Source organism: Delphinapterus leucas, chromosome 10, assembly GCF_059928025.1.
Source record: "Delphinapterus leucas isolate spDelLeu-1000000601 "Yukka" chromosome 10, BTC_Dleu_Yukka2, whole genome shotgun sequence".
NCBI classification, from domain to species: Eukaryota; Metazoa; Chordata; class Mammalia; order Artiodactyla; family Monodontidae; genus Delphinapterus; species Delphinapterus leucas.
In genome coordinates this window covers 98,157,527-98,183,944 of record NC_143138.1, presented here as the reverse complement: position 1 = coordinate 98,183,944, position 26,418 = coordinate 98,157,527, and the positions used below count along the sequence as shown (strand labels likewise).

At 45.1% G+C, this 26,418-nt stretch overlaps 1 protein-coding gene across 6 annotated transcripts in view; it reads left to right on the top strand.

Moving 5' to 3' along the window:
• The first annotated feature begins 1,288 nt into the window (after positions 1-1,288).
• The window catches only part of SEC13 (SEC13 homolog, nuclear pore and COPII component), a 54,398-nt gene continuing 29,268 nt past the window's right edge, over positions 1,289-26,418 (top strand). Inside the window, exons 1-5 of one of the 6 annotated variants that reach the window (XR_016394762.1) lie at positions 1,289-1,648; positions 4,338-4,382; positions 13,023-13,138; positions 16,125-16,276; positions 16,728-16,861. Coding sequence is in view for 5 of the 6 variants with exons in the window: in XM_089919707.1 (XP_089775833.1) it covers positions 3,315-3,326; positions 4,338-4,382; positions 13,023-13,138; positions 16,125-16,276; positions 16,728-16,861 (459 nt within the window). In the remaining variant the exon portion in view is untranslated. The other 5 variants (XM_022562775.3, XM_089919707.1, XM_022562776.3 and 2 more) reach the window with 5 other exon arrangements.

Sequence of the window (26,418 nt, the reverse complement as noted above, 5' to 3'; positions counted from 1 at the left end):
CAAAGGTCCATTTACTCCCAAGATCAACCTTCCAGAGGAGGTATTATTACAATTCCCACTTAACAGAAGAGGAGACGGCAGCTCAGAGAAGAGAAGGGTGTGCCCACCTAGTAAGTAGGGGATACAGTATTGATACCTCGCAGTCTTGATGCCAGAATCAGCACTTAAAACTTTTCAGTTCCACCAGCAAATACTTTAATGAATAGGATAACAGTTGCACTGTTTGTCCCAAATCCTCAATCTCTCCAACTTCAATGCCTACACCAGGGAATTCCTTAAATAACAACTATGCCCCAGGCATTGTGTTTGTATTATATCTAACGTGTCATTGTCCCCACTTTCTACTGGAGGAAAGTGAGGCTCAGAAAGAAGTGATATGATTTTATCACCCAGAGAATCAGTAGTACATCTACAGATCTGAGATCAGGGGATGTCCCTTGAAGAACAGGAGACACAAGGGCCCCTCCTACTTTGTTCCCTGCAGTATTTCCACCATAAGCACCACCCCTCACACCCCTGCAATCTTTTTCCATTAGAGGGAAATTATGGGTCTTGAAAGCTGGGGTGGGGGTGGAGGGTGAGTTGCTACCCGGAGGCCCAGCCCTGAGCTCTGTAAGACCCCATTCCCCGACACCCTCTCCAAAGCTCCTCGATGGCCTGGGTCTATCACACCCTCTGAGCCTTAACATCGTCCCTCCAGCAGTGACCATCTCCTGCTAGGACTCTTCCCTCCAGTTTCAAGAGGGGAAACAGGGATTTTGACTCACCCAAGGGAAGCCTAGACTCCAACCTGGGTCACTCAACTCCTTAAAGCCATGAGAGATCAAGGGCTGCCAGACCATGTGTGGCTGAGGGGAGCCCCCAGGCTCTGTCCAGCTGTACAGCATTCTCACTGTGCCGATGGGAAGCCAGGGACCTAGGGGTTGGGGAAACTGGCGATTGGGTCCTGGGCTCTAGCTGCAGGAGTCTGGCTGCGATCCTTCCTTGCCTGGGGAATCTACCTGGTGGGCCAGACTCACAGGATCCCAGAGCTATCAGGAAGGGGCAGTTTGAAGGCATGGGTCTTCTGGCCTGGAGAGGGCAGGGCGAGAGGCTCAGCCTCTGGCTAGGGGGTTATTCCCTGGGCTTCTTTGCCCCTGGTCCCAGCCTTGGGTCCTGAGGAGAGACTGACAAGGAAGCACTAAGACCAGTCTGGCCACTACTCCCAAAATTAGTCATCCTAAATTGTTCACCATAAGGCCAGTCGCACCCAGAACCACAGAGAGGTGGGTGGAGGTGTAGTTACGTATGAGTCCCTTTTTTCATGTATGGATCTCAGGAAAAGGGAAGGGTTGCTCACGAGAGAAGACAGGTTAGAGTTTCAGATTTCAAGTCCCGGGCCTGGCTCGCCTGGAAAACGAGAGTCCCACCCCTTTGGTCTCGAGCGTCACGCACGGAGAAGGGGAGGGGCCGTGGGAAGGCTCGGCACCGCCCCAGAAAGGACGGAACCTTCGTGCGAGCGGAGCGCACTGCTGCCCGGAAGCTCCTGCGCCCGGGCGAGACCGCCTGCGAGCCCGGCACCGGAAGTGAGCTGTTCCCGAGGCGCCGCCGGGACCTGCCACGTCCGAGGCCTGGCGCTGCCGCTGCCGCCGTCGCCGCCGCAACCATGGTGAGTGCTGGGGCCGGGGTCGCCGAGCGGAGTTCTGGCCGTAGTCGCGGCCCTCCCGGGTTCTTCGCCGCGCTAAGGTTCAAGCCCCGAGTTGGGGCCGTTCAGCTCTCCCCCACCGCTTCGGGTCTGGGGGTCTCTGGCCCTGCCCGTCCGGACCTTTCGGAGGGGGAGGCCAGGCGGAGGCTGCGGAACCTCCCAGAACTCTGCGGGCCGCGTCTCCTGCTTCTTCTTTTCCTTCTCTTTCCCCAACAATTGAAAACAAAACCCCAAACACCGTTGGAGCTACAGTGGCCTGAGCCCTTAGTAGGTTCCAAGCATTTGTTCCTAATCTCAGTCTACTAACAGCCCCATGACGTCGGGGCTGTTATTAATCGACCTTTGACAAATGAGGAAGCTGGAGGTTCAGAGAGGTGAAGCCTCTTGCACAGGGAACAAGTGGCAGAGCTGAGATTCAAACCCTCACAACCATTCCCTTCTCCCACCTCCCGCCTCTCCCAGCAGAGATGTTTGTGGAACGGGTGCTTAGCCCAGGGCCCCGAGGTATGACGGGCACTTCAGGAAACTGATGTAAGGATGAGCTGAATGCTCCTGTGATGCAGGGGCTCGGGTTTTTAAACCTCTGTGGTATCCACAGTGTACATTCACTCCACACTTACTCATCCAGTGAATTACTGCCAGTGGGAACTAATGGATAGAAGCATCTAGCCTGAGCCTGGCACAGAGGGGGGGTTCAGTAAGCCGGTGCTCTCGGGAAAATGGCTGTGCCTGGGTTTTTGAGGAAACGTGGGTGAAGCCAGAAGTCTGGACGCTGGGTTTGGTTCTTGCTTTGCAGGGCACTGGGTTTTAAATTTCTCGGGGTTTTTTTGGTCTCTGATTCTTCAGCTGCTAGGTAGAGTTGGGGTCTCTTACACCCTGACACTCTGCTCTTTTTAAATGAGTTTTTAACTCATTAAGTAATTGAAGAGCTTAATTGTTTTGAGGGCTGTCTTTTACTACTTAAGGAAGACCATACATCTTGAGGTGCTTAGGAGGAGGGACTTTTTTTTTTTAAGGAGCTTTAAAAAAAAAAAAAAGCACTTGTTCATCAATCCTGGTTGGTGCGTGAGAGTGGTTCAAAATAAATGCTGGTTATCTCCAAGGTTCTCTGGCGAACTAGTATGAAACTATCAGTAAGCTTTCTTCCTGCCTCTGCTTAGCCCTCAGCCATTGATTTAGGGAATTGGATGTAACAACTAGATGGGCAGCCTAGTCAAGTGGAAGGCTTTGTGGGCTGGGAGTTAGCAGGTGGGGCTCTTCTCCCAGCTCCACCTTTAACTAGCTCTGTGACTTGAGCAGGTGCTTTCTATTCCCTGGGCTTCTTCATCTCCTTAGTCCATCGGACAGCTGTGATGAACTCTGCCCTTCGGCCTTCCCAGTGCACGTGTGAGAGTACTTTGTGACCCGGACAGCTTGGCACACGTAGGAGATGCTTTTCCTTATCTTCCTTACTTGCCTTTGCAGACCTCGGGGGCTGCTTTGTGGGGCATCTAGACTTTGGTGAGAGAACCTATGCTTACTTGACACGTACATTTTGAACTGCTTTGCAGCCATCCTCTTCTAGTATCCACCTTTCTGAAAAGTCAGGTCAGACTCTGTACCTGCAGGGCTTGTGCTGGAAAAAGACGACATGGGGGAAATGGTAAGAAATATCACTTCCAGTCTAAAAACCTCCTTTTCCGTCCCTTTTCTCTCCCAAGAGTTTTGAGAGAATAGTGGTTGAACAAAGTAAAGCTGTGCATTTTTGTTCATTTACTTATTCATTCAGCAGACAGTCACTGAGCTCCTTCTGGTTGCAAAGCACTGTACTGGGTGATTTGAGAGGATTCAGAACGGCCAATGACACCGACCCTGGCTCCAGGGAGCTCACCTTCTAGTTGGGAGAAGAAACAGTGTAAAGTGTTGTAGACATTCAGTGTTGATATTCAGAGGAGTCCAGCCAGTTGGGGAATCTGGGAATCTTCTAGATGGGGCAGGGGGCAGCGTAATTTGAGCTGCACCTCAGAGAATGGGTAGGAAGGTGATGACCATGGCAGCTCTGTTCCAGTCCTATAAACTGGGCTCTGTCACAGATGGTGTACCAGGGAGCAGCCTCAGGAGAATCAGTTGAATCAATTAGTGTTAAGTGTTAACGCTGTTGTGCAAAAGACTGCCTGGAACATCAGAGGCTCTGTCATCCGGGAAGGAACCCCGGCCATGGCTCCCTCAGGGTCCCTCTTCAACGTCAAATGTAGCCAGGACCGCTCATGCCACCATCCCCCCTTCTTTGTTCATGTTTTGCCCTCTGATTGGACTGTACTTTTTTTCCCCGTGCCACCTGGCAAATTCCTCATCTGAGCCGAGTTTATGTCCACCACCACCAGCCCCTCAGACTGCTATAGCACATGTTAACCACCATTAAAGTATTCATCTTGCCTTGTTGGGGTTACTTATGTGCAGGCTTCTCAGGGGCAAGAAGTACCTCTTTTGCATGTCTGTATCTCCAGTCCCTGGCACAGTGCTTGGCAAAATGAAGGCACTTAGAGTGAACATTCACTGAATGAATGAATGAATGAACAGATGCAGTCAAGAACTTTAAAAATGATCAGTGGATTCAATGAGATGATTACATTCTAACTATCAGTGCATTTACCAACAATATCTTTGGTTCTAGGTGTCAGTAATTAACACTGTGGATACTTCCCATGAGGACATGATTGTAAGTATTCCTTTAGCACTTCCTCACATGCTGTGGACATGGGCATTTCTGTTGATCATTTATGAATCCACTGTGGCTTTGCAGCCTTTGATAGGCTGTAACCTGAGGGGTATGGTCAGTCTCCCAGCAGTGCCCTCTGAGTTGGCAGGGCTGTGATAGTCTGGTCACTGTACGGCAGGAGAAACCCGGAAACAATTTGTAGCTCAAGGTCCTCGGTCTCCTGGCCAAAAAAGTAACTGTCTCTGGGATGGGATGGAAGTGGGTGCAGAGGTTTGAATTAGTCTTCCCACCTGTATTCCTCCTGCTGTCACTTCTTAGCCCCATGGGAAATGGAAGAAAAAAATAGGAAAATGACTCAATACAAAGGCAGAGCCAGGTAGGACCGGCACAGACAGCAGGCCAGACGGCACTCTTTGAACCAGAAGTCATTAACTCAAGGCGTTTCCTGAGAGGCAAACATAGGGTTTGGTGTAAAAGGACAGGGCTGTGGGAGAAGGTCCAGAGGTTAAAGTCTCCAGCAGCAAAGATGTAGACTCTGCTTCTTGCAGTGCAAGGAGTCCAGGTAGCCTTTGAACAGAACCCAGGTCAGTCAGCCTAGAGCATTTCATCCCAGGCATCCTGCCATCACATCCTTCCCACCAGCATTTGCTTTGGGACTTCTGAGGGGCTGCCTAGTCTCAGAATTGTATGTTCCCTGGGTGGGATCATGTGTGTTCTAGCTGTGAGACCACACCTCCTTGGAGACAGCATGGCACCTTGGGTAAGAAGATCTAGTCTGAGATCCCTAGTCAATCTCTTTTTTTTTTTTTTTTGAATTTTATTTTTTTATACAGCAAGTTCTCATTAGTTATCCATTTTATACATATTTGTGTATACATGTCAATCCCAATCTCCCAATTCATCCCACCACCACCCCCCTGCCGCCGCTTTCCCCCCTTGGTGTCCATACGTTTGTTCTCTACCCCTGTGTCTCTATTTCTGCCCTGCATACCGGTTCATGTGTACCATTTTTCTAGGTTCCACATATATGCGGTAGTATACGATATTTGTTTTTCTTTTTCTGACTTCACTCTGTATGACAGTCCCTAGATCCATCCACGTCTCTACAGATGACCCAATTTCGTTCCTTCTTATGGCTGAGTAATATCCCGTTGTATATATGCACCACATCTTCTTTATCCGTTCGTCTGTCGATGGGCATTTACGTTGCTTCCATGTCCTGGCTGTTGTAAATAGTGCTGCAGTGAACACTGGGGTGCATGTGTCTTTTTTTTTTTTTTTTTTGCGGTACGCGGGCCTCTCACTGTTGTGGCCTCTCCCGTTGCGGAGCACAGGCTCTGGACGCGCAGGCTCAGCGGCCACGGCTCACGGGCCCAGCCTCTCCACAGCATGTGGGATTTTCCCAGACCAGGGCACGAACCCGTGTCCCCTGCATCGGCAGGCGGACTCTCAACCACTGCACCACCAGGGAAGCCCTGCATGTATCTTTTTGAAATATGGTTTTCTCTGGGTATGCGCCCAGGAGTGGGATTGCTGGATCATATGGTAATTCTATTTTTAGTTTTTTAAGGAACCTCCATACTGTTCTCCATAGTGGCTGTATCAGTTTACATTCCCACCAACAGTGCAAGAGGCTTCCCTTTTCTCCACACCCTCTCCAGCATTGGTTGTTTGTAGATTTTCTGATGATGCCCATTCTCAGTGGTGTGAGGTGATACCTCATTGTAGTTTTGATTTGCATTTCTCTAATGATTAGTGATGTTGAGCAGCTTTGCACGTGCTTCTTGGCCGTCTGTATGTCTTCTTTAGAGAAATGTCTATTTAGGTCTTCTGCCCATTTTTTGGATTGGGTTGTTTGTTTTTTTAATATTGAGCTGCATGAGCTGTTTATGTATTTTGGAAATTAATCCTTTGTCTGTTGGTTCATTTGCAAATATTCTCTCCCATTCTGAGGGTTGTCTTTTTGTCTTGCTTGTAGTTTCCTTTGCTATGCAAAAGCTTTGAAGTTTCATTAGGTCCTATTTGTTTATTTTTGGTTTTATTTCCATTACTCTAGGAGGTGGATCGAAAAAGATCTTGCTGTGATTTATGTCAAAGAGTGTTCTTCCTATGTTTTCCTCTAAGAGTTTTATAGTGTCCGATCTTACATTTAGGTCTGTAATCCATATTGAGTTTATTTTTGTGAACAGTGTTAGGGAGTGTTCTAATTTCATTCTTTTACAGGTAGCTGTCCATTTTGCCCAGCAGCACTTATTGAAGAGACTGTCTTTTCTCCATTGCATATCCTTGCCTCCTTTGTCATAGATTAGTTGACCATAGGTGCGTGGGTTTATCTCTGGGCTTTCTATCCTGTTCCATTGATCTATATTTCTGTTTTTGTGCCAGTACCATATTGTCTTGATTACTATAGCTTTGTAGTATAGTCTGAAGTCAGCGAGTCTGATTCCTCCAGCTCTGTTTTTTCCCTCAAGACCACTTTGGCTATTCAGGGTCGTTTGTGTCTGCATACAAATTTTAAGATTTTTTTTGTTCTAGTTCTGTAAAAAATGCCATTGGTAATTTGATAGGGATTGTATTGAATCTGTAGATTGCTTTGGGTAGTATAACCGTTTTCACAGTATTGATTCTTCCAATCTAAGAATATGCTATATCTCTCCATCTGTTTGTATCATCTTTAATTTCTTTCATCAGTGTCTTATAGTTTTCTGCATGCAGGTCTTTCACTTCCCTAGGTCAGTTTATTCCTAGGTATTTTATTCTTTTTGTTGCAATGGTAAATGGGAGTGTTTCCTTAATTTCTCTTTCAGATTCCTCATCATTAGTGTGTAGGAATGCAAGAGATTTCTGTGCATTCATTTTTGTATCCTGCTACTTTACCAAATTCATTGATTAGCTCTAGTAGTTTTCTGGTGGCATCTTTAAGATTCTCTATGTATAGTATCATGTCATCTGCAAACAGTGACAGTTATACTTCTTCCTTTCCAATTGGCGTTCCTTTTATTTCTTTTTCTTCTCTGATTGCCATGGCTAGGACTTCCAAAACTATGTTGAATAATAGTGGTGATAGTGGACATCCTTGTCTTGTTCCTGATCTTAGAGGAAATGCATTCAGTTTTTCGCCATTGAGAATGATGTTTGCCGTGGGTTTGTCATATATGGCCTTCATTATGTTGAGGTAGGTTCCCTCTATGCCCACTTTCTGGAGAGTTTTTATCATAAATGGGTGTTGAATTTGGTCAAAAGTGTTTTCTGCATCTACTGAGATGATCATATGGCATTTCTTTCTCAGTTTGTTAATATGGTGTATCACATTGATTGATTTGCGTATATTGAAGAATCCTTACATCCCTGGGATAAATCCCACTTGATCATGGTGTATGATCCTTTTAATGTGTTGTTGGATTCTGCTTGCTAGTATTTTGTTGAGGATTTTTGCATCTGTATTCGTGAATGATATTAGTCTGTAATTTTTTTGTAGTATCTTTGTCTGGTTTTGGTATCAGGGTGACGGTGGCCTCATAGAATGAGTTTGGGAGTGTTCCTTCCTCTGCAGTTTTTTGGAAGAGTTTGAGAAGGATGGATGTTAGCTCTTCTCTAAATGTTTGACAGAATTCACCTGTGAAGCCATCTGGTCCTGGACTTTTGTTTGTTGGGAGATTTTTTTTTTTTTTTTTTTTGCGGTACGCGGGCCTCTCACTCTTGTGGCCTCTCCCGCTGTGGAGCGCAGGCTCCGGACCCGCAGGCTCAGCGGCCATGTTTCCTTTGCCTAGCCGCCATGTGGGGTCTTCCCAGACCGGGGCACGAACCTGTGTTCCCTGCATTGGCAGGCAGACTCTCAACCACTGCACCACTATGGAAGCCCTGTTGGAAGATTTTTAATCACAGTTTCAATTTCATTACTTGTGATTGGTCTGTTCATATTTTCTCTTTCTTCCTGGTTGAGTCTTGCAAGGTTATACCTTTCTAAGAATTTGTCCATTTCTTCCAGGCTGTCCATTTTATTGGCATAGAGTTGCTTATAGCAGGCTCTTAGGATACTTTGTATTTCTGTGGAGTCTGTTGTAACTTCTCCTTTTGTATTTCTAATTTTATTGATTTGAGTCCTCTCCCTCTTTTTCTTGATGAGTCTGGCTAAAGGTTTATCAATTTTATCTTATCAAAGAACCAGCTTTTAGTTTTATTGATCTTTGCTATTGTTTTCTTTGTTTCTATTTCATTTATTTCTGCTCTGATCTTTATGATTTCTTTCCTTCTACTACCTCTGGGTTTTGTTTGTTCTTCTTCCTCTGGTTCCTTTAGGTGTAAGGTTAGATTGTTTATTTGAGATGTTTGTTGTTTCTTGAGGTAGGATTGTATTGCTATAAACTTCCCTCTGAGAACTGCTTTGCTTCATCCAGTAGGTTTTGGATCGTTGTGTTTTCATTGTCATTTGTCTGTAGGTATATTTTGATTTCCTCTTTGATTTCTTCAGTGATTTCTTGGTTACTTAGTAACGTATTGTTTAGCCTCTATGTGTCTTTGTTTTTTACATTTCTTTCCCCTGCAATTCATTTCTAATCTCATAGCATTGTGGTCAGAAAAGATGCTTGATATGATTTCAATTTTCTTAAATTTACGGAGGTTTGATTTGTGACCCAAGATGTGATCTGTCCTGGAGAATGTTCCATGTGAACTTGAGAAGAAAGTGTAATCTGCTCTTTTTGAATGGAATGTCCTATGAATATCAGTGAAATCTGTCTGGTCTGTTGTGTCATTTAAAGCTTGCGTTTCCTTATTAATTTTCTGTCTGGATGATCTGTCCATTGGTGTAAGTGAGGTGTTAAAGTCCCCCACTATTATTGTGTTACTGTCGATTTCCTCTTTTATAGCTGTTAGCAGTTGCCTTATGTATTGAGGTGCTCCTATGTTGGGTGCATATATATTTATAATTGTTATATCTTTTTCTTGGATTGATCCCTTGATCATGATGTACTGTCCTTCCTTGTCTCTTGTAACATTCTTTATTTTGAAGTCTATTTTATCTGATATGAGTATTGCTACTCCAGCTTTCTTTTGATTTCCACTTGCATGGAATATCTTTTTCCATCCCCTCACTGTCAGTCTGTACATGTCCCTAGGTGTGAAGTGGGTCTCTTGTAGGCAGCATATATATGGGTATTGTTTTTGTAACCATTCAGTGAGCCTGTGTCTTTTGGTTGGAGCATTTAATCCATTCACGTTTAAGGTAATTATCGATATGTATGTTCCTATGACCATTTTCTTAATTGTCGTGGGTTTGTTTTTGTAGGTCCTTTTCTTGTGTTTCCCACTTAGAGAAGTTCCTTTAGCATTTGCTGTAGAGCTGGTTCGGTGGTGCTGTATTCTCTTAGCTTTTGCTGGTCTGTAAAGCTTTTGATTTCTCCGTCGAATCTGAATGAGATCCTTGCTGGGTAGAGTAACGTTGGTTGTAGGTTGTTCCCTTTCATCACTTTAAATATGTCATGCCACTCCCTTCTTGCTTGTAGAGTTTCTGCTGAGAAATCAGCTGTTAACCTTATGGAAGTTCCCTTGTATGTTATTTGTTGTTTTTCCCTTACTGCTTTCAATAATTTTTCTTTGTCTTTAATTCTTGCCAATTTGATTACTATGTGTCTTGGCAGGTGTCTCCTTGGGTTTGTCCTGCCTGGGACTCTCTGTGCTTCCTGGACTTGGGTGGCTATTTCCATTCCCATGTTAGGGAAGTTTTCGACTATAATCTCTTCAAATATTTTCCCAGGTCCTTTTTGTCTCTTTTCTCCTTCTGGGACCCCTGTCATGCTAATGTTGTTGTGTTTAATGTTGTCCCAGAGGTCTCTTAGGCTGTCTTCATTTCTTTTCATTCTTTTTTGTTTATTCTGTTCCGCAGCAGTGAATTCCACCATTCTGTCTTCCAGGCCACTTATCCGTTCTTCTGCCTCAGTTATTCCGCTATTGATTCCTTCTACTGTATTTTTCATTTTAGTTATTGTATTGTTCATCTCTGTTTGTTTGTTCTTTTATTCTTCTAGGTCTTTGTTAAACATTTTCTTGCATCTTCTTGATCTTTGCCTCCCTTCTTTTTCCGAGGTCCTGGATCATCTTTTTTTTTTTTTTTTTGCGGTACGCGGGCCTCTCACTGCTGTGGCCTCTCCCGTTTCAGAGCTTAGGCTCCAGACGCGCAGGCTCAGCGGCAATGGTTCATAGGCCCAGCCACTCTGTGGTATGTGGGTTCCTCCCGGACCAGGGCACAAACCCGCATCCCTTGCTTCGGCAGGCGGACTCTCAATTACTGCGCCACCAGGGAAGCCCCCTGGATCATCTTTACTATCATTATTCTGAATTATTTTTCTGGAAGGTTGCCTGTCTCCACTTCATTTAGTTGATTTTCTGGGGTTTTATCCTGTTCCTTCATCTGGTACAAAGTCCTCTGCCTTTTCATCTGTCTGTCTTTCTGTGAATGTGGTTTTCCTTCCACAGCTACAGAATTGTAGTTGATCTTGTTTCTGCTGTCTGCCCTCTGGTGGATGAGGCTATCTAAGAGGCTTGTGCAAGTTTCCTGATGGGAGAGACTGGTGGTGGGTAGAGTGGTGTTGCTCTGAGCATAGCTCAATAAAACTTTAATCCACTTGTCTGCTGATGGGTGGGCCTGGGTTCTCTCCCTGTTGGTTGTTTGGCCTGAGGCGACCCAACAGTGGAACCTACCCGGCTCTTTGGTGGGGCTAATGGTGGACTCTGGGAGGGTTCACACCAAGGAATACTTCCCAGAACTTCTGCTGCCAGTGTCCTTGTCCCCACGGTGAGCCACAGCCACCCCCTGCCGCTGCAGGAGACCCTCCAACACTAGCAGGTAGGTCTGATTCAGTCTCCCCTGGGGTCACTGCTGCTTCCCCTGGGTCCCCATGCGCACACTACTTTGTGTGTGCCCTCTAGGAGTGGAGTCTCTGTTCCCCCCAGTCCTGTCGAAGTCCTGCAGTCAAATCCCACTAGTCTTCAAAATCTGATTCTCTAGGAATTCCTCCTCTTGTTGCCGGACTCCCAGGTTGTGAAGCCTGACGTGGGGCTCAGAACCTTCACTCCAGTGGGTGGACTTCTGTGGTATAAGTGTTCTCCAGTTTGTGAGTCACCCACCCAGCAGTTACGGGATTTGATTTTATCGTGATTGCGCCCCTCCTACCATCTCATTGTGGCTTCTCCTTTGTCTTTGGATGTGGGGTATCTTTTCTGGTGAGCTCCAGTGTCTTCTGTCCATGATTGTTCAGCAGTTAGTTGTGAATCCGATGCTCTCGCAAGAGAGAGTGAGGGCGTGTCCTTCTACTCTGCCATCTTGAACCAAACTCATAGTCAATCTCTAAACTTTTCTGAGCCAGCCCTGATTTCCTCATAGCTAAGATGGGGAAAATTATGGATATGCTACCTCTCTCTGTGGGTTCATCTTGGGGAACAGATGAGACAAAGTAGTAATGACTAACGTCTGCATGCTCACTGTGCATCACACCCCATGCTGAATACTTCTCATTTAAGCTTCATAACAACCCTCGAAGTAGATGCCATCATCAGGTCCATTTAAAGATAAGGAAACTAGGTTCAAGGGTATTAGGAAATTTTTCTAAGGTTGCACAGCAGGTAACTTGAGATAGGATTTAAATCTCTTAGGTTCTTTGCCGTACTTCCTCCCAAAGTGTGTGATAGCACTCTGCAGGAGCAGTGCTTCAGAAAAACACTTGCAGAGAAGCTCTGTCATAGCACCTGCCCTGCCTGCCTTCCAACAAGCCAAGACCTGGAATGGTGCAGGGGGTTGGCCCCCCAAGAAGAATCAGGATGTTTTCCTTGGGTAGGGAGGTGAGGAAGGAATGTTGAAGCAGACGAAATGATTGCTTCCCTTTGAAAGGATGTGATTGCCCCTGATGACCACAAGAGTGACAGCTAATAGTTCCTGAAACCCCCAAGGCACAACAGAGAAGAAAGTGTCATCCGTTGGAATAGGCAGGGCCAGCAAACAGGAGGGGCCAGTAAGTAGAGTGAGGCAGCAGGTGGATTGGCTCAGAGGAGCCATCGCCCAGATGGAAAAGGAGCTGTGCGCAGGGCCCAGCCCTAGGTCTGGATGGCCAGGCAGCATCGATGAAGTTGGTTCATCAGTGATGGGACCAGTGACATTTAAGGCATGAGTGGAGAGTCTGGGGTACTGGCGTGCATCATGGAGGACCTGATTGGGGCCTGTAGGCAGTCAGTGGCCTGCTTCTTTGGGTCAGCATTAGCCCTGGGTTCTGGCACTGAGCCAAACCTCCCTGGCGGCCCACGGAGCCTCGGAACACAGTGGGGCGTGAGGAAGGAGGAAGAAGAGGGAAGCTAGGCAAGCTTCTCTTCTCCCATATACCCACCCTGCAGAACAGGACTGGGAAAGACTTCCCCTGTGATGTAAAGGGTCTGAAAGCAGCTGGGTGTGGTTTTTCTTGTCCCTTTCAGAAGGAAATTACCTGTCAGAGAAGTGAGAACGTTGACATGCTAGCTTCCTGCCTGATAGTGATGATTCTTTGAGGTTTGATTAACTTCAGGTAGATTCTGGTCCCTACTAGACTCGGTCCTGGTGACTGCCCCCACCCCACCCCGCTCCGCCCAGCCTGCCGAGCTGTCCTCTCTTTGCAGCATGATGCCCAGATGGACTACTACGGCACCCGCCTGGCAACCTGCTCATCAGACAGGTCCGTCAAGATCTTCGACGTGCGCAACGGAGGGCAGATCCTCATCGCCGACCTCAGGGGGTGAGTGCAGCCAACCCCGGGGCAAGGTCTCAGAGAGTGGGCTTCTCAGACATGGCAGGAAGGGCTGAGGGCCAGATCAGAGCAGCCCGCAGTGCAGTCAGCGGAGAGGACACCTGGTCCCAGCCAGCCGGCTGCCCTCATCAGGTATCCCAGGCCGATGGAGCCAGGAGCAAATCCCAATTCTGCTGCCCAAATGCCCACTGGCAGACCTGGGGCGAGGGAGTCAGTTATAGGCTCTCAGAGCCTCCACCCACTCACCCCCAACACAGGCTGCCGCTGTCTCCACCCAGTTAGAGCCTACTTGCAACAAGCGTCCAGTGGCCACTGCTATTTTCAAAACTGGGAAACTAACTTTTTTTTTTTTTAATAAGTTTAGCTACCACATGATCTAAAGTGACTCAAGGCTGGTGATCTAAGAATGTAATAGTAATTATATAAATCCCATAATTCTGCCTGTTTGCCCGTGGTAGGTGCTCAGTGAATATTTGCAAATGTTTCATTTACCTTTCTCCCTGTTGAGATTCTTGAGATCCTGGCTCTCAGTTTTGTGGCCGCACTCTAGTGCTTTCCCTCAATTCACTACCTCAGGTAGATGGGGTTCTTAACCTGGGTACCATGGATCTCCAAGTGTTCTGTGGGTAGAATTCAGGAGGTGGTGAACTGGGAAAGGGAAAACATTACCTCTTTATTTTCAGTGACTCTGATATTTAGCATTTCCTTCAATTATGGCTATAGACCAGGAACTACAGTAGTATTCATAGTACCTGTCACTTTGTTACCAATAGGAGTCATAGATTTTTGTTTTTAATAAATTTATTTATTTTTGGCTGCGTTGGGTCTTCGTTGCTGCACGCTGGCTTTCTCTGGTTGCGGTGAGCGGGGTCTACTCTTCATTGCGGCGCGCGGGCTTCTCATTGTGGTGGCTTCTCTTGTTGCGGAGCATGGGCTGTAGGCGTGCAGGCTTCAGTAGTTGTGGCTCATGGGCTCTAGAGCACAGGCTCAGTAGTTGTGGCGCACGGGTTTAGTTGCTCCGCAGCATGTGGGATCTTCCTGGACGAGGGCTCGAACCCGTGTCCCCTGCATTGGCAGGCGGATCTTTAACCACTGTGCCACTAGGGAAGACCGTCACAGATATTTTTATATCACATTACAGTTGTTGTAGCTTTCTCAAAACAGCATTTATCCTCATCACTACTTTGAAGTTAGAATGGTTATTAGACTTGCCACTAGAGTTTGTTACTTAAAGCGTTAACAAAGAAGCACACGTATCACTAATAACATAACTTGTTCTTTAACGTTTTGATAACTGTATATCAGTATAATTGGGTTTTCTTTATAATCCTAGCTCTATGTATTTTTTTTTGTTTTTTGTTTTCTGTTTTTTTTGCGGTAAGTGGGCCTCTCACTGTTGTGGCCTCTCCCGTTGCGGAGGACAGGCTCCAGACGCGCAGGCTCAGCGGCCATGGCTCACCGGCCCAGCTGCTCCATGACATGTGGGATCTTCCCGGACCGGGACACGAACCCATGTCCCCTGCATCGGCAGGCGGAGTCTCAACCACTGCGCCACCAGGGAAGACCTAGCTCTATGTATTTTATCCATTATTCTGAGAAGGGACCATAACGTTCACCAGACTGCACAGGAGAAGTTAAGAATCGCTGACAAATGAGTGTTCAGTACATGTTTGTAAATGGGTTAAAACAGACATAGCTAAGTCAGTAGCCGTTTCAGGAGATAGGCCTAGAAGTTCCACCTCTTCCTGAGTGTCAGGAGTCAAGTGACTCAGGAGCCAGATGCCGCCTTCCCTGCTAGGCAGCCCGTGGCTGAGCAGAGAGCTCCGAGGGTGAGGCCTGGCTGCCATCTGGGCATCATGCTGCAAAGAGAGGACAGCTCGGGAAGCCGGCAGGCTGGGCGGAGGCGGGTGGGGTGGGGGCAGTCACCAGGACTGAGTCTGCTGTCACTCGGTCCTCTGCTCTGCGTTTTTCTTCTGCTCTAAGTATGAAAAGTATTGGAGGGTAATAAATTCAGGCCCCCATTCTTTATTCCCTCAGTTAAAATTACGCTAGTTGTAGGACGTTTGAGTCTACAAGAGTTTCATTAGCAGCTCCTTTGTAGAGACTGGGGTTGGACCACTGTCCCAGCTGGAGGGAGGAGAACTCTGAGTGTCAGCAGTCCCGGGGTGGATGGGGGAGCAGGGAGCAGCACCAGAGCTAGCAGTCATCAAGCTTGTGTTTTTTCCTTTTCTTGTACCAAGCACTGTTGTAAGCTCTTTATTGAGTTATCACAAACATTTCCCTCATGACCGCCATGTGAAAGAAGTCTTGTTGACACCTCTATTAAGAGACAAAGCCAAAGAGAGGATATGGCCCTGGCCTAAAGTCAGGCAGCAAGTGAGTGTGGAATAGGTGTGAAAGAGCCTGTCCCATCCCCTCTGTGCCATCCACCTCTGTGTGTTGGCTGCCCCCCGTTCTGAGGGATGGCCCCAGTACAGAGCCTGGCACAGGGTACGTGCTCAGACAGTGAATGCACAGAGATGGGAAGAGAAGAGAGAGACATGCCTGTTGATAAAGTTAAAAGAGTAGTGGCAGGTGTCAAAATGAAATAGTTACTGCCTCCTCAAGAAGCTGACTGTCTGGGAAGATGAGTAGTGATTCATCTACAGACATATCCTGAGCGCTTGTGGGGCAAACCCTGGATCTGTTGGTGACTGTGCTGACGACAGTACACGTAGGCTGTGCTGGCCACCATCTGGGGTAGGTGAGGGCTCTGCCGTGTCGGGACAGAGGGGCTGACTCGCCTTCGGCCTCAGGGTCCTCACTGCCCAATGACGGTCCCTTTTGGAGTGACATTATACACGGCTCTCCTTTTTGAAATTTTTAGGCAGTTCTGTCCTGAGAAGCCTTTCACTTCTGTCCAAAGTAGTGGCTGGCAGAGCACTGTGGGTTCCTTTGGCGCATTTGAGCAACCTCTGACCCTCTCCCCTTGCAGTCATGAGGGTCCTGTGTGGCAAGTGGCCTGGGCCCACCCCATGTATGGCAATGTCCTGGCATCCTGCTCCTATGACCGCAAAGTCATTATCTGGAAAGAGGAAAATGGCACCTGGGAGAAGACGCATGAGCACACGGGACACGACTCCTCAGGTACACTGAGTGTGGCAGGAGAGGGCGGTGGGCAGAGGGGCCCTGGGGGAGAGGGGGAGGCCTCTGTCTTGGCTAACCCTCGGCTTTCCCCTTGTGATGCTCGTCGTTTGTCCCCTGGGCTTTGGTTGCTTTTCTGTTACTCTTTCCACAGCAGAGGTAAGGCCTTAAGACCTAAAGCCAATCCAAAGCAAAATGAGAAAAGCAAAGACAACATAGCGAGATTTTTGTTTTTTTAAGGTTTATTCATTTTAAGTACTGGCCTTGTTCTCAGATTATAAGATAGGCTTTAGTTTATGATGATATTAGTAGTGATGGGTTTTTTAAATCTCCTTAATTGACAAAATTACAACCTCCCCCTGGTGATCCCTACAATTTTTTTTTTTAGAAATTTAGTAAAACAGTAAGTCTCAGAACTGAAAGTCTGCTCACTGTTCCTCCCTCCTTCCTGCAGTAAACTCTGTGTGCTGGGCCCCCCATGACTACGGCCTTATCCTAGCTTGTGGGAGCTCAGATGGAGCCATCTCTCTGCTGACTTACACCGGGTTGGGCCAGTGGGAAGTGAAGAAGATCAACAATGCTCACACTGTAAGTCACGCCCTTCCTGTGTATAGGGGTAGCTCTGTGGCCTTGCCTCGCGTCCCCTGTTCACTCCTTAGAGAGTGGCAGGAACAGTGTCACTGCTGTGCGGTGGGCCAGGGGAGGGGGCTGCGGATCAGACATGCTTGGGAGAGCAGCTCTGAGCCTCTCTGCTCTGAAGCCAGACAGGCTGCATCCAGGGAGGCCAGGCTGCACCAGCCTCATTCAGCCCATGGCAGGGTTGGCACTGGTTCCTCCAAGTCGGGGAGGGCCAGGGCACTGGCAAGGTGGCAGCAGTAGGCTGCCTCACTGCCACCCTTGCTATGGACACCTCAAGTTGACATGGCCTGCAGTGGTCATTGGGACCCCTGGAACTGAGTGGTGTTAAAAATCATCATAGGGGGCTTTCCTGGTGGCGCAGTGATTGAGAGTCCGCCTGCCGATGCAGGGGACATGGGTTCGTGCCCTGGCCCGGGAAGATCCCACATGCCACGGAGTGGCTGGGCCCGTGAGCCATGGCCACTGAGCCTGCGCGTCCGGAGCCTGTGCTCCGCAACGGGAGAGGCCACAGCAGTGAGAGGGCCGCGTACCGCAAAACAAAACAAAAAAAAACATAGGAATTTAGTTCTCTACTTGTAGTCATTGGACATTAAGGTTAAAACAGTCAAGAAAGCACAGTGGGGCTTCCTTGGTGGTGCAGTGGTTAAGAATCCACCTGCCAATGCAGGGGACACGGGTTCAAGCCCTCATCGAGGAAGATCCCACATGCTATGGAGCAGCTAAGCCCCATGTGCCACAACTACTGAGCCTGCACTCGAGAGCCCATGAGCCACAACTACTGAGCCCGTGCACCACAACTGCTGAAGCCCGCGCGCCTAGAGCCCATGCTCTGCAACAAGAGAAGCCACTGCAATGAGAAGCCCACACACCACAATGAAGAATAGCCCCCACTTGCCGCAACTAGAGAGAGCCCGCATGCAGCAACAAAGACCCAACGCAGCCAAAAATAAAATAAAGTAAATTTAAAAAAAGAAAGAAAGAAAGCACGGTGGACAGTGAGGGGAAATCTCACATTTCTTGAGTGTCTATTGTATGTCATGTAATCCTCTCAAATGTTTGTGAATGAAAGAAAAAATAACAAATGTACAGATTTGCAAGGTCACCAGTCCTGTTCTCATTATATGATTAGGTAAGTGAGGCTTAGAAAAAGTAGGTGACTTAGAGAAGGTACTGTGCTGAGGTTAGAATCCTGGAATCCATCTACCTTCTGTCTACACAGCAGTCCAGCTTTCATGGCCCCAGCACTTCTGAAAACTATGCAGATGGAAGTCAGCAGCCGCAAGTTTGACACTGTACTTCTGCAGTTCTCAAACTCATGGGGTCCATAGCCTGCCCAGCCTTCAAGGCCCCAGGAGCCTGTCTCAGGGTCTTGTTACTTGGGATCCTGTGATCCCCATCTGCTGACTAACTTGCAAAACTGAATAGGCTGAGAGGCTTCTGGGAAGATGGTGGGGAATGGCAACATAGTGCTTGAGTCTTTTCCAGTCTTTGCGTAGAAACCAGCAGAGCAACTAGGTAGCAAAACCAAAACCTCCTGAACAACAGTTAACAACAAAATTGGGTAGCAAGGTATTTCCACAAGCTCCAAAATACAAGCAGAGAGCAGTGGGCCACCGACAGCCGCAAAACTGTGAGGTATCGGCATCCGAGCAGGAGGAAGAAGTAATGCGATGCCTTCCACCCCGCCTGAGGAGTACCCCCAGAAGAGCCAACAGGTGTTCACTGGAAAGCATTGCTGGCCAGTTGGCAAACAGCAGCTGTTTGAGAACAGGAATTCTGTACTTTTGTTTGTAACTTTTTTTTAAATTAAGATAAAATTCACATATCATAAAATTCACCCTTTTTTAAAAGTATACAGTTCTGTAGTTTTTAATATACTCACGAAGTTGTACAGCTCTCACTGCTAGTATCCAGATCTTTTTCATCACCCGAAAAGAAACCCCATTAGCAGTCACCCTCCGCCCCACCCTACCCCTAGCACCAGGCAATGCTAATCTGCCTTCTGTCTATGGATTTGCCTATTCTGGACATTTCCTGTAAATGGAGTTATACAGTATGTGGTCTTTTGTGACTGACTTCTTTCACATAGCATGTTTTCAAGGTTCATCCATATCATAGCATATATCGGTGCTTCATTCCTTTTTATGGCTGAATAATATTCCACTGTGTGAATGTACACATTTTATTTTGCCATTCATCGGTTAGTGATCATTTTCAGCTATTATGAATAATGCTCCTGCAAACATTTGTGTGTCCGTTTTTGTGTTTTGAACTTTCTTGGGAGTAAAATTGCCAAGTCATGGAATCTCTGTGTTTAACTTTTTGAAGTACTGCTAACTGTTATCCAAATTAACTGCACCATTTTACATTCCTGCCAGCAGTGTATGAGGATTTCAGTTTCACCACATCCTTGCCAACACTTGTTGTCTTCTTTTTTTTTTTCTTTTTGTCTTCTTTTTGATGATAGCCATCCAAGTGGGTGTGAAGTAGTACCTTATTGTGGTTTTGATTTGCATTTCTCCAATGACTAATGGTGTTGGGCATCTTTTCACGTGCTTATTGGCTATTTGTATCTCTTCTTTGGAGAACTGACATGGGGCCTGGGGGTTGCATGACCTCATACCAGGTGAGCGCAGGGGGCCCACCAAAAGAGAGACTAAAGGGACTTGGGGAAATCGGACCCTCATGACCCACTGGGCTTGCTTCCACAATAGTGCCCCTTGTGAGCAGAGGGACACAGAGCCAGAGAGGGACACACACTGAAAGGAAAGAGAGGATATAGACCAGAGTGGGGGAGAGGAACAGAGCCATGAAATCCCAGAAGCAAACTGTCACATTTGTTACTACTACACAAAAACAGACACTTCTGAACTTAGAAAGGCTTTCCTGAACCTCATTTGATCAGGAAAACTAATTTCACTTAAAAATAACAAAGGGCTTCCCTGGTGGCACAGTGGTTGAGAGTCTGCCTGCCGATGCAGGGGACACGGGTTCGTGCCCCGGTCCGGGAAGATCCCACGTGCCGCGGAGCGGCTGGGCCTGTGAGCCATGGCCGCTGAGCCTGCGCATCCGGAGCCTGTGCTCCGCAACGGGAGAGGCCACAACAGTGAGAGGCCCGTGTACCGCAAAAAAAGAAAAAAGAAGTATTTGAGGTGAAATCTCAGAAGTTTTCCTTTAAGAAAGTTTTCCTTTAAAGGAAACTTTAAAACTTCCTCAGAAGTTTTCCTTTAAAGTTTTCCTTTAAGAAAGTTTTTTCCTTTAAGAAAAAATGAATATGCAGAATAACATTCTCACGGGCAGTGAAAGAAAGACATGCCCACAAAAACAACCAGTTGTCACCCACTATTTCCAATCAAGCTAAGAGAGTTTTTTTTAAATGACATAAGACATTTAAAAATAGCATAAATCAAAATTTGAAAGACTCAGAAGAAATGAGGTGACAGAACTCAGGAAAGAGTTAGAAATTAAAAATTATTTCATAAATAAAGACTAAACTAGAAGGAATACCAGAGCAAATAAACACAACAGATAATGCCTTAAGAGAAATAGTGTGAAAAAGGAAAAAAAGAAAAAATGAAGAAATAAAAAGATTTTTACAAAAAGTGAAGACAAGCAGAGATCAAACGTGAATATTAGGTGTCCAGAAGAAGAAAACAGAACAAATACTAAAAACTGATTCAAGAAAACTACCTTAAAATTTAAAAACCATATTTGAAACTACATATTGAGAGAGCATACCCCATACTTAAGACTATCAACCCAGAATCACCAGCAAAAAGGCCTAAGTATAGTGAAATTACTGGCCTTAAAGGAAAAAGAAAAAGTCCTCTGGGCATCTAGGCAAAAGGAGCCATGTAACTTACAAGGGAAACAATTGGATTATCTGGCTTTTCAACAGCAATGATCTGTGCATGAGAAAGTGGAGAACACATTTATAATACTCAAGGTAAGAATGTGTGAGCCAAGGATTTATAACTAGCGAAGCTGACTTTCAAGTTCACACAAAGACTTAAATACCAAAGTTCATAGCAACTTTAATAGCCCAAACCTGGAAATAATCCAAATGTGTATGAATGGGTGAATGGGTCAACAAATTGTGGTATATCCGTACTACAGAAATGCTACCTAGCAATAAAAAGAAATGACTATTGATAAACACGAGATAAACGAATTTTAAAATAATTATGCTGACTGGAAAAAAATCAGACAAAATGTACATACTGTGATTTCATAGTATGGAAAAACAAACTGTAGTGACAGCAGATCAGTGGTTGCTGAGCGTAGGGAGGTGGGCAGCAGAGATGGATTGCAAAGGGATCCCAGGAAACTTGGGGATGATAGATATGTTCATTCTCTTCTTTACCAGTAATTATCTTTTTAATCACTTCTTTTTTTTATTGAGGCATTAACTAATCACTTCTTTTTTTTCTTGAGGTATTAACTAGTCACCAAGCTGTACATCACATCCCTATGACTTACTTATTTTATAACTGAAAGTTTGTATCCATTCAGCCAGTCTGTGTCTTTTGGTTGGAGCATTTAATCTGCTTATGTTTGAGGTAATTACTGATATGTATGTTCTTATTGCCATTTTGCTAATTGTTGTGGATTTGTTTTTGTAGGTCTTTTTTCTCCCCGTCCTCCTTTGGTTTTCTCTTGTGATTTGATGACTAACTTTAGTGTTGCGTTTGGATTCCTTTTTCTTTTTTGTGTGTGTATCTATTGTAGATTTTCAGTTTGTGGTTACCATGAGGTTTTGATATAGCGGTCTATATATAAACAAGGTTGTTTTAAGTTGCTGGTCTTTTCATTTTAAATGCATTTCCAGTATCCTGCGTTTATCCTCTCCTCTTCTCATGATTGCTGGTTTTGATGTCATATTTGTGTGCGAATGATTTCCTACCTTTACTGTATGTTTGCCTTTACCGGTGAGCTTTTCTATTCGTAATTTTCCTGTTTCTAGTTGTGGCCTTTTTTTCCTGCACCTAGAGAAGTTCCTCTACCATTTGTTGTAAAGCTGTCTGGTGGTGCTGAAACCTCTTAGCTTTTGCTTGTCAGTAAAGCTTGTGATTTCTCCATCGAATCTGAATGAGAGCCTTGCTGGGTACAGTAATCTTGGTTGTAGGTTCTTCCCTTTCATCACTTTAAATATATCGTGCCTCTCCCTTCTGGCCTGCAGGGTTTCTGCTTAAAAATCAGCTGATAACCTTATGGGAATTCCCCTTGTATGTTATTTTTTTTTTCCCTTGTTGCTTGTAATATTTTCTCTGTCTTTAATTTTTGTCATTTTGATTATTATGTGTCTCAGCCTGTTTCTCCTTGGGTTTATTCTGCCTGGGACTCTGCACTTCCTGCACTTGGGTGACTGTTTCCTTTCCCATGTTAGGGAAGTCTTCAGCTATTATCTCTTCAAATATTTTCTCAGGTCCTTTCTCTCTCTTCTCCTTCTGGGACTCCCATAATATGAATGTTGCTGCATTTAATGTGGCAGAGGTCTCTTAGACTGTCTTCATTTCTTTTCATTCTTTTTTCTTTATTCTGTTCCGTGGCAGTGATTTCCACCATTCCGTCTTCCAGCTCACTTAACCGTTCTTCTGCCTCACTTATTCTGCTATTGATTCCTTCTAGTTTATTTTTCATTTCAGTTATTGTATTTTTCATCTCTCTTTGTCCTTTAGATCTTCTAGCCCTTTACTAAACATTTCTTGTATCTTCTCAGTCTGTGCCTCCATTCTTTTTCCAAGATCTTGGATCATCTTTACTATCAGTACTCTGAATTCTTTTTTGGGTGTATTGCCTATCTCCAGTTCACTTAGTTGTTGTTCTGGGGGTTTATCTTGTTCCTTTGTCTGGGACATATTCCTCTGCCTCTCATTTTGTCTGACTTTCTGTGATTGCGTTTTCTGTTCTGCAGGCTGCAGGTTTGTAGTTCTTCCTGCTTCTGGTGGATGAGGCTGGTCTGAGAGGCTTCTGCAGGCTTCTTGATGGGAGGGACTGGTGGACGGAGCTGGGTCTTGTACTTCTGGTGGGCAGGGCCGGCTGTGGGCTCAGGAAGACTTTAGGCAGCCTGTATGCTGATGGGTGGGGCTGTGTTCCCGCCCTGTTGGTTGTTTAGCCTGAGGCGTCCCGGCACCGGAGCCTATAGGCTGTTATAACTGAAAGGTTGTACCTTTTGACCTCTTGCACCCATTTTGCCCATCCCTCATCCCCACTTCTGGAAACCACCAATCTGTTCTTTGTATCCATGAGCTTGGGGGTTTTTATTAATTTCACATGTAAGTGAGATCATACAGTTTTTGTCTTTTTCTTTCTGACTTATTTCACTTAGCGTTATGCCCTCAAGGACCATCCATGTTGTTGCAGATGGTAAGATTTCATTCTTTTTTTATGGCTGAATAATATTCCTGTGTGTGTGTGTACACACCCCACCTATTTATCCATTCATCCACTGATGGACACTTAGCTTGTTTGCATATCTTGGCTCTTATAAATTATGCTGCAGTGAGGATGGGGGAGTGCAGATATATTTTGAATTAAGGGGGTTTTGTTGGGTTTTTATTTGGTTTTTGGTATTAATAGCCAGAAGTGGAATTGCTGGGTCATAAGATAGTTCTCTTTTTCATTTTTTGAGGATCCTCCATACTGTTTTGCATAGTGGCTGCACCAATTTACATTCTCACCAACTGTGCACAAAGAGGTTCCCTTTTCTCCACACTTGCTGTTTCTTGTCTGTTTGATAATAGCTATTCTTTTTTTTTAACATCTTTATTGGAGTATAATTGCTTTACAATGGTGTGTTAGTTTCTGCTTTACAACAAAATGAATCAGTTATATATATACATATGTTCCCATATCTCTTCCCTCTTGCATCTCCCTCCCTCCCACCCTCCCTATCCCACCCCTCCAGGCGATCACAAAGCACCGAGCTGATCTCCCTGTGCTATGCGGCTGCTTCCCACTAGCTAACTACCTTACGTTTGGTAGTGTATATATGTCCATGCCTCTCTCTCGCTTTGTCACAGCTTACCCTTCCGCCTCCCCATATCCTCAAGTCCATTCTTTAGTAGGTCTGTGTCTTTATTCCTGTCTTACCCCTAGGTTCTTCATGACATTTTTTTCTTAAATTCCATATATATGTGTTAGCATACGGTATTTGTCTCTCTCTTTCTGACTTACTTCACTCTGTATGACAGACTCTAGGTCTATCCACCTCATTACAAATAGCTCAGTTTCGTTTCTTTTTATGGCTGAGTAATATTCCATTGTATATATGTGCCACATCTTCTTTATCCATTCATCTGATGATGGACACTTAGGTTGTTTCCATCTCTGGGCTATTGTAAATAGAGCTGCAATGAATATTTTGGTATATGACTCTTTTTGAATTATGGTTTTCTCAGGGTATATGCCCAGTAGTGGGATTGCTGGGTCATATGGTAGTTCTATTTGTAGTTTTTTAAGGAACCTCCATACTGTTCTCCACAGTGGCTGTATCAATTTACATTCCCACCAACAGTACAAGAGGGTTCCATTTTCTCCACACCCTCTCCAGAATTTATTGTTTGTAGATTTTTTGATGATGGCCATTCTGACTGGTATGAGATGATATCTCATTGTAGTTTTGATTTGCATTTCTCTAATGATTAGTGATGTTGAGCATTCTTTCATGTGTTTGTTGGCAGTCTGTATATATTCTTGGAGAAATGTCTATTTAGGTCTTCTGCCGATTTCTGGATTGGGTTGTTTGGTTTTTTGTTATTAAGCTGCATGAGCTGCTTATAAATTTCGGAGATTAATCCTTTGTCAGTTGCTTCATTTGCAAATATTTTCTCCCATTCTGAGGGTTGTCTTTTGGTCTTGTTTATGGTTTCCTTTGCTGTGCAAAAGCTTTGAAGTTTCATTAGGTCCCATTTGTGTATTTTTGTTTTTATTTCCATTTCTCTAGGAGGTGGGTCAAAAAGGATCTTGCTGTGGTTGATGTCACAGAGTGTCCTGCCTATGTTTTCCTCTAAGAGTTTGATAGTTTCTGGCCTTACATTTAGGTCTTTAATCCATTTTGAGCTTATTTTTGTGTATGGTATTAGGGAGTGATCTAATTTCATACTTTTACATGTACCTGTCCAGTTTTCCCAGCACCACTTATTGAAGAGGCTGTCCTTTCTCCACTGTACATTCTTGCCTCCTTTATCAAAGATAAGGTGACCATATGTGCGTGGGTTTATCTCTGGGCTTTCTATCCTGTTCCATTGATCTATCTTTCTGTTTTTGTGCCAGTACCATACTGTCTTGATTACTGTAGCTTTGTAGTATAGTCTGAAGTCAGGGAGCCTGATTCCTTCAGCTCCGTTTTTCGTTCTCAAGATTGCTTTGGCTATTCGGGGTCTTTTGTGTTTCCATACAAATTGTGAAATTTTTTGTTCTAGTTCTGTGAAAAATGCCATTGATAATTTGATAGGTGTTGCATTGAATCTGTAGATTGCTTTGGGTAGTAGAGACATTTTCACAATGTTGATTCTTCCAATCCAAGAACATGGTATATCTCTCCATCTATTTGTATCATCTTTAATTTCTTTCACCAGTGTCTTATAATTTTCTGCATACAGGTCTTTTGTCTCCTTAGGTAGCTTTATTCCTAGGTATTTTATTCTTTTTGTTGCAATGGTAAATGGGAGTGTTTTCTTGATTTCCCTTTCAGATTTTTCATCATTAGTGTATAGGAATGCCAGAGATTTCTGTGCATTAATTTTGTATCTTGCTATTTTACCAAATTCATTGATTAGCTCTAGCAGTTTTCTGGTAGCATCTTTAGGATTCTCTATGTATAGTATCATGTCATCTGCAAACAGTGACAGCTTTACTTCTTTTCCGATTTGGATTCCTTTTATTTCCTTTTCTTCTCTGCTTGCTGTGGCTAAAACTTCCAAAACTATGTTGAATAAGAGTGGTGAGAGTGGGCAACCTTGTCTTATTCCTGATCTTAGTGGAAATGCATTCAGTTTTTCACCATTGAGGACGATGTTGGCTGTGGGTTTGTCATATATGGCCTTTATTATGTTGAGGAAAGTTCCCTCTATGCCTACTTTCTGCAGGGTTTTTAAATGGGTGTTGAATTTTGTTGAAAGCTTTCTCTGCATCTATTGAGATGATCATATGGTTTTTCTCCTTCAGTTTGTTAATATGGTGTATTACGTTGATTGATTTGCGTATATCAAAGAACCCTTGCATTCCTGGAATAAACCCCACTTGATCATGGTGTATGATCCGTTTAATGTGCTTTGTATTCTGTTTGCTGGTATTTTGTTGAGGATTTTTGCATCTGTGTTCATCAGTGATATTGGCCTCTAGTTTTCTTTCTTTGTGACATCCTTGTCTGGTTTTGGTATCAGGGTGATGGTGGCCTCGTAGAATGAGTTTGGGAGTGTTCCTCCCTCTGCTATATTTTGGAAGAGTTTGAGAAGGATAGGTGTTAGCTCCTCTCTAAATGTTTGATAGAATTCGCCTGTGAA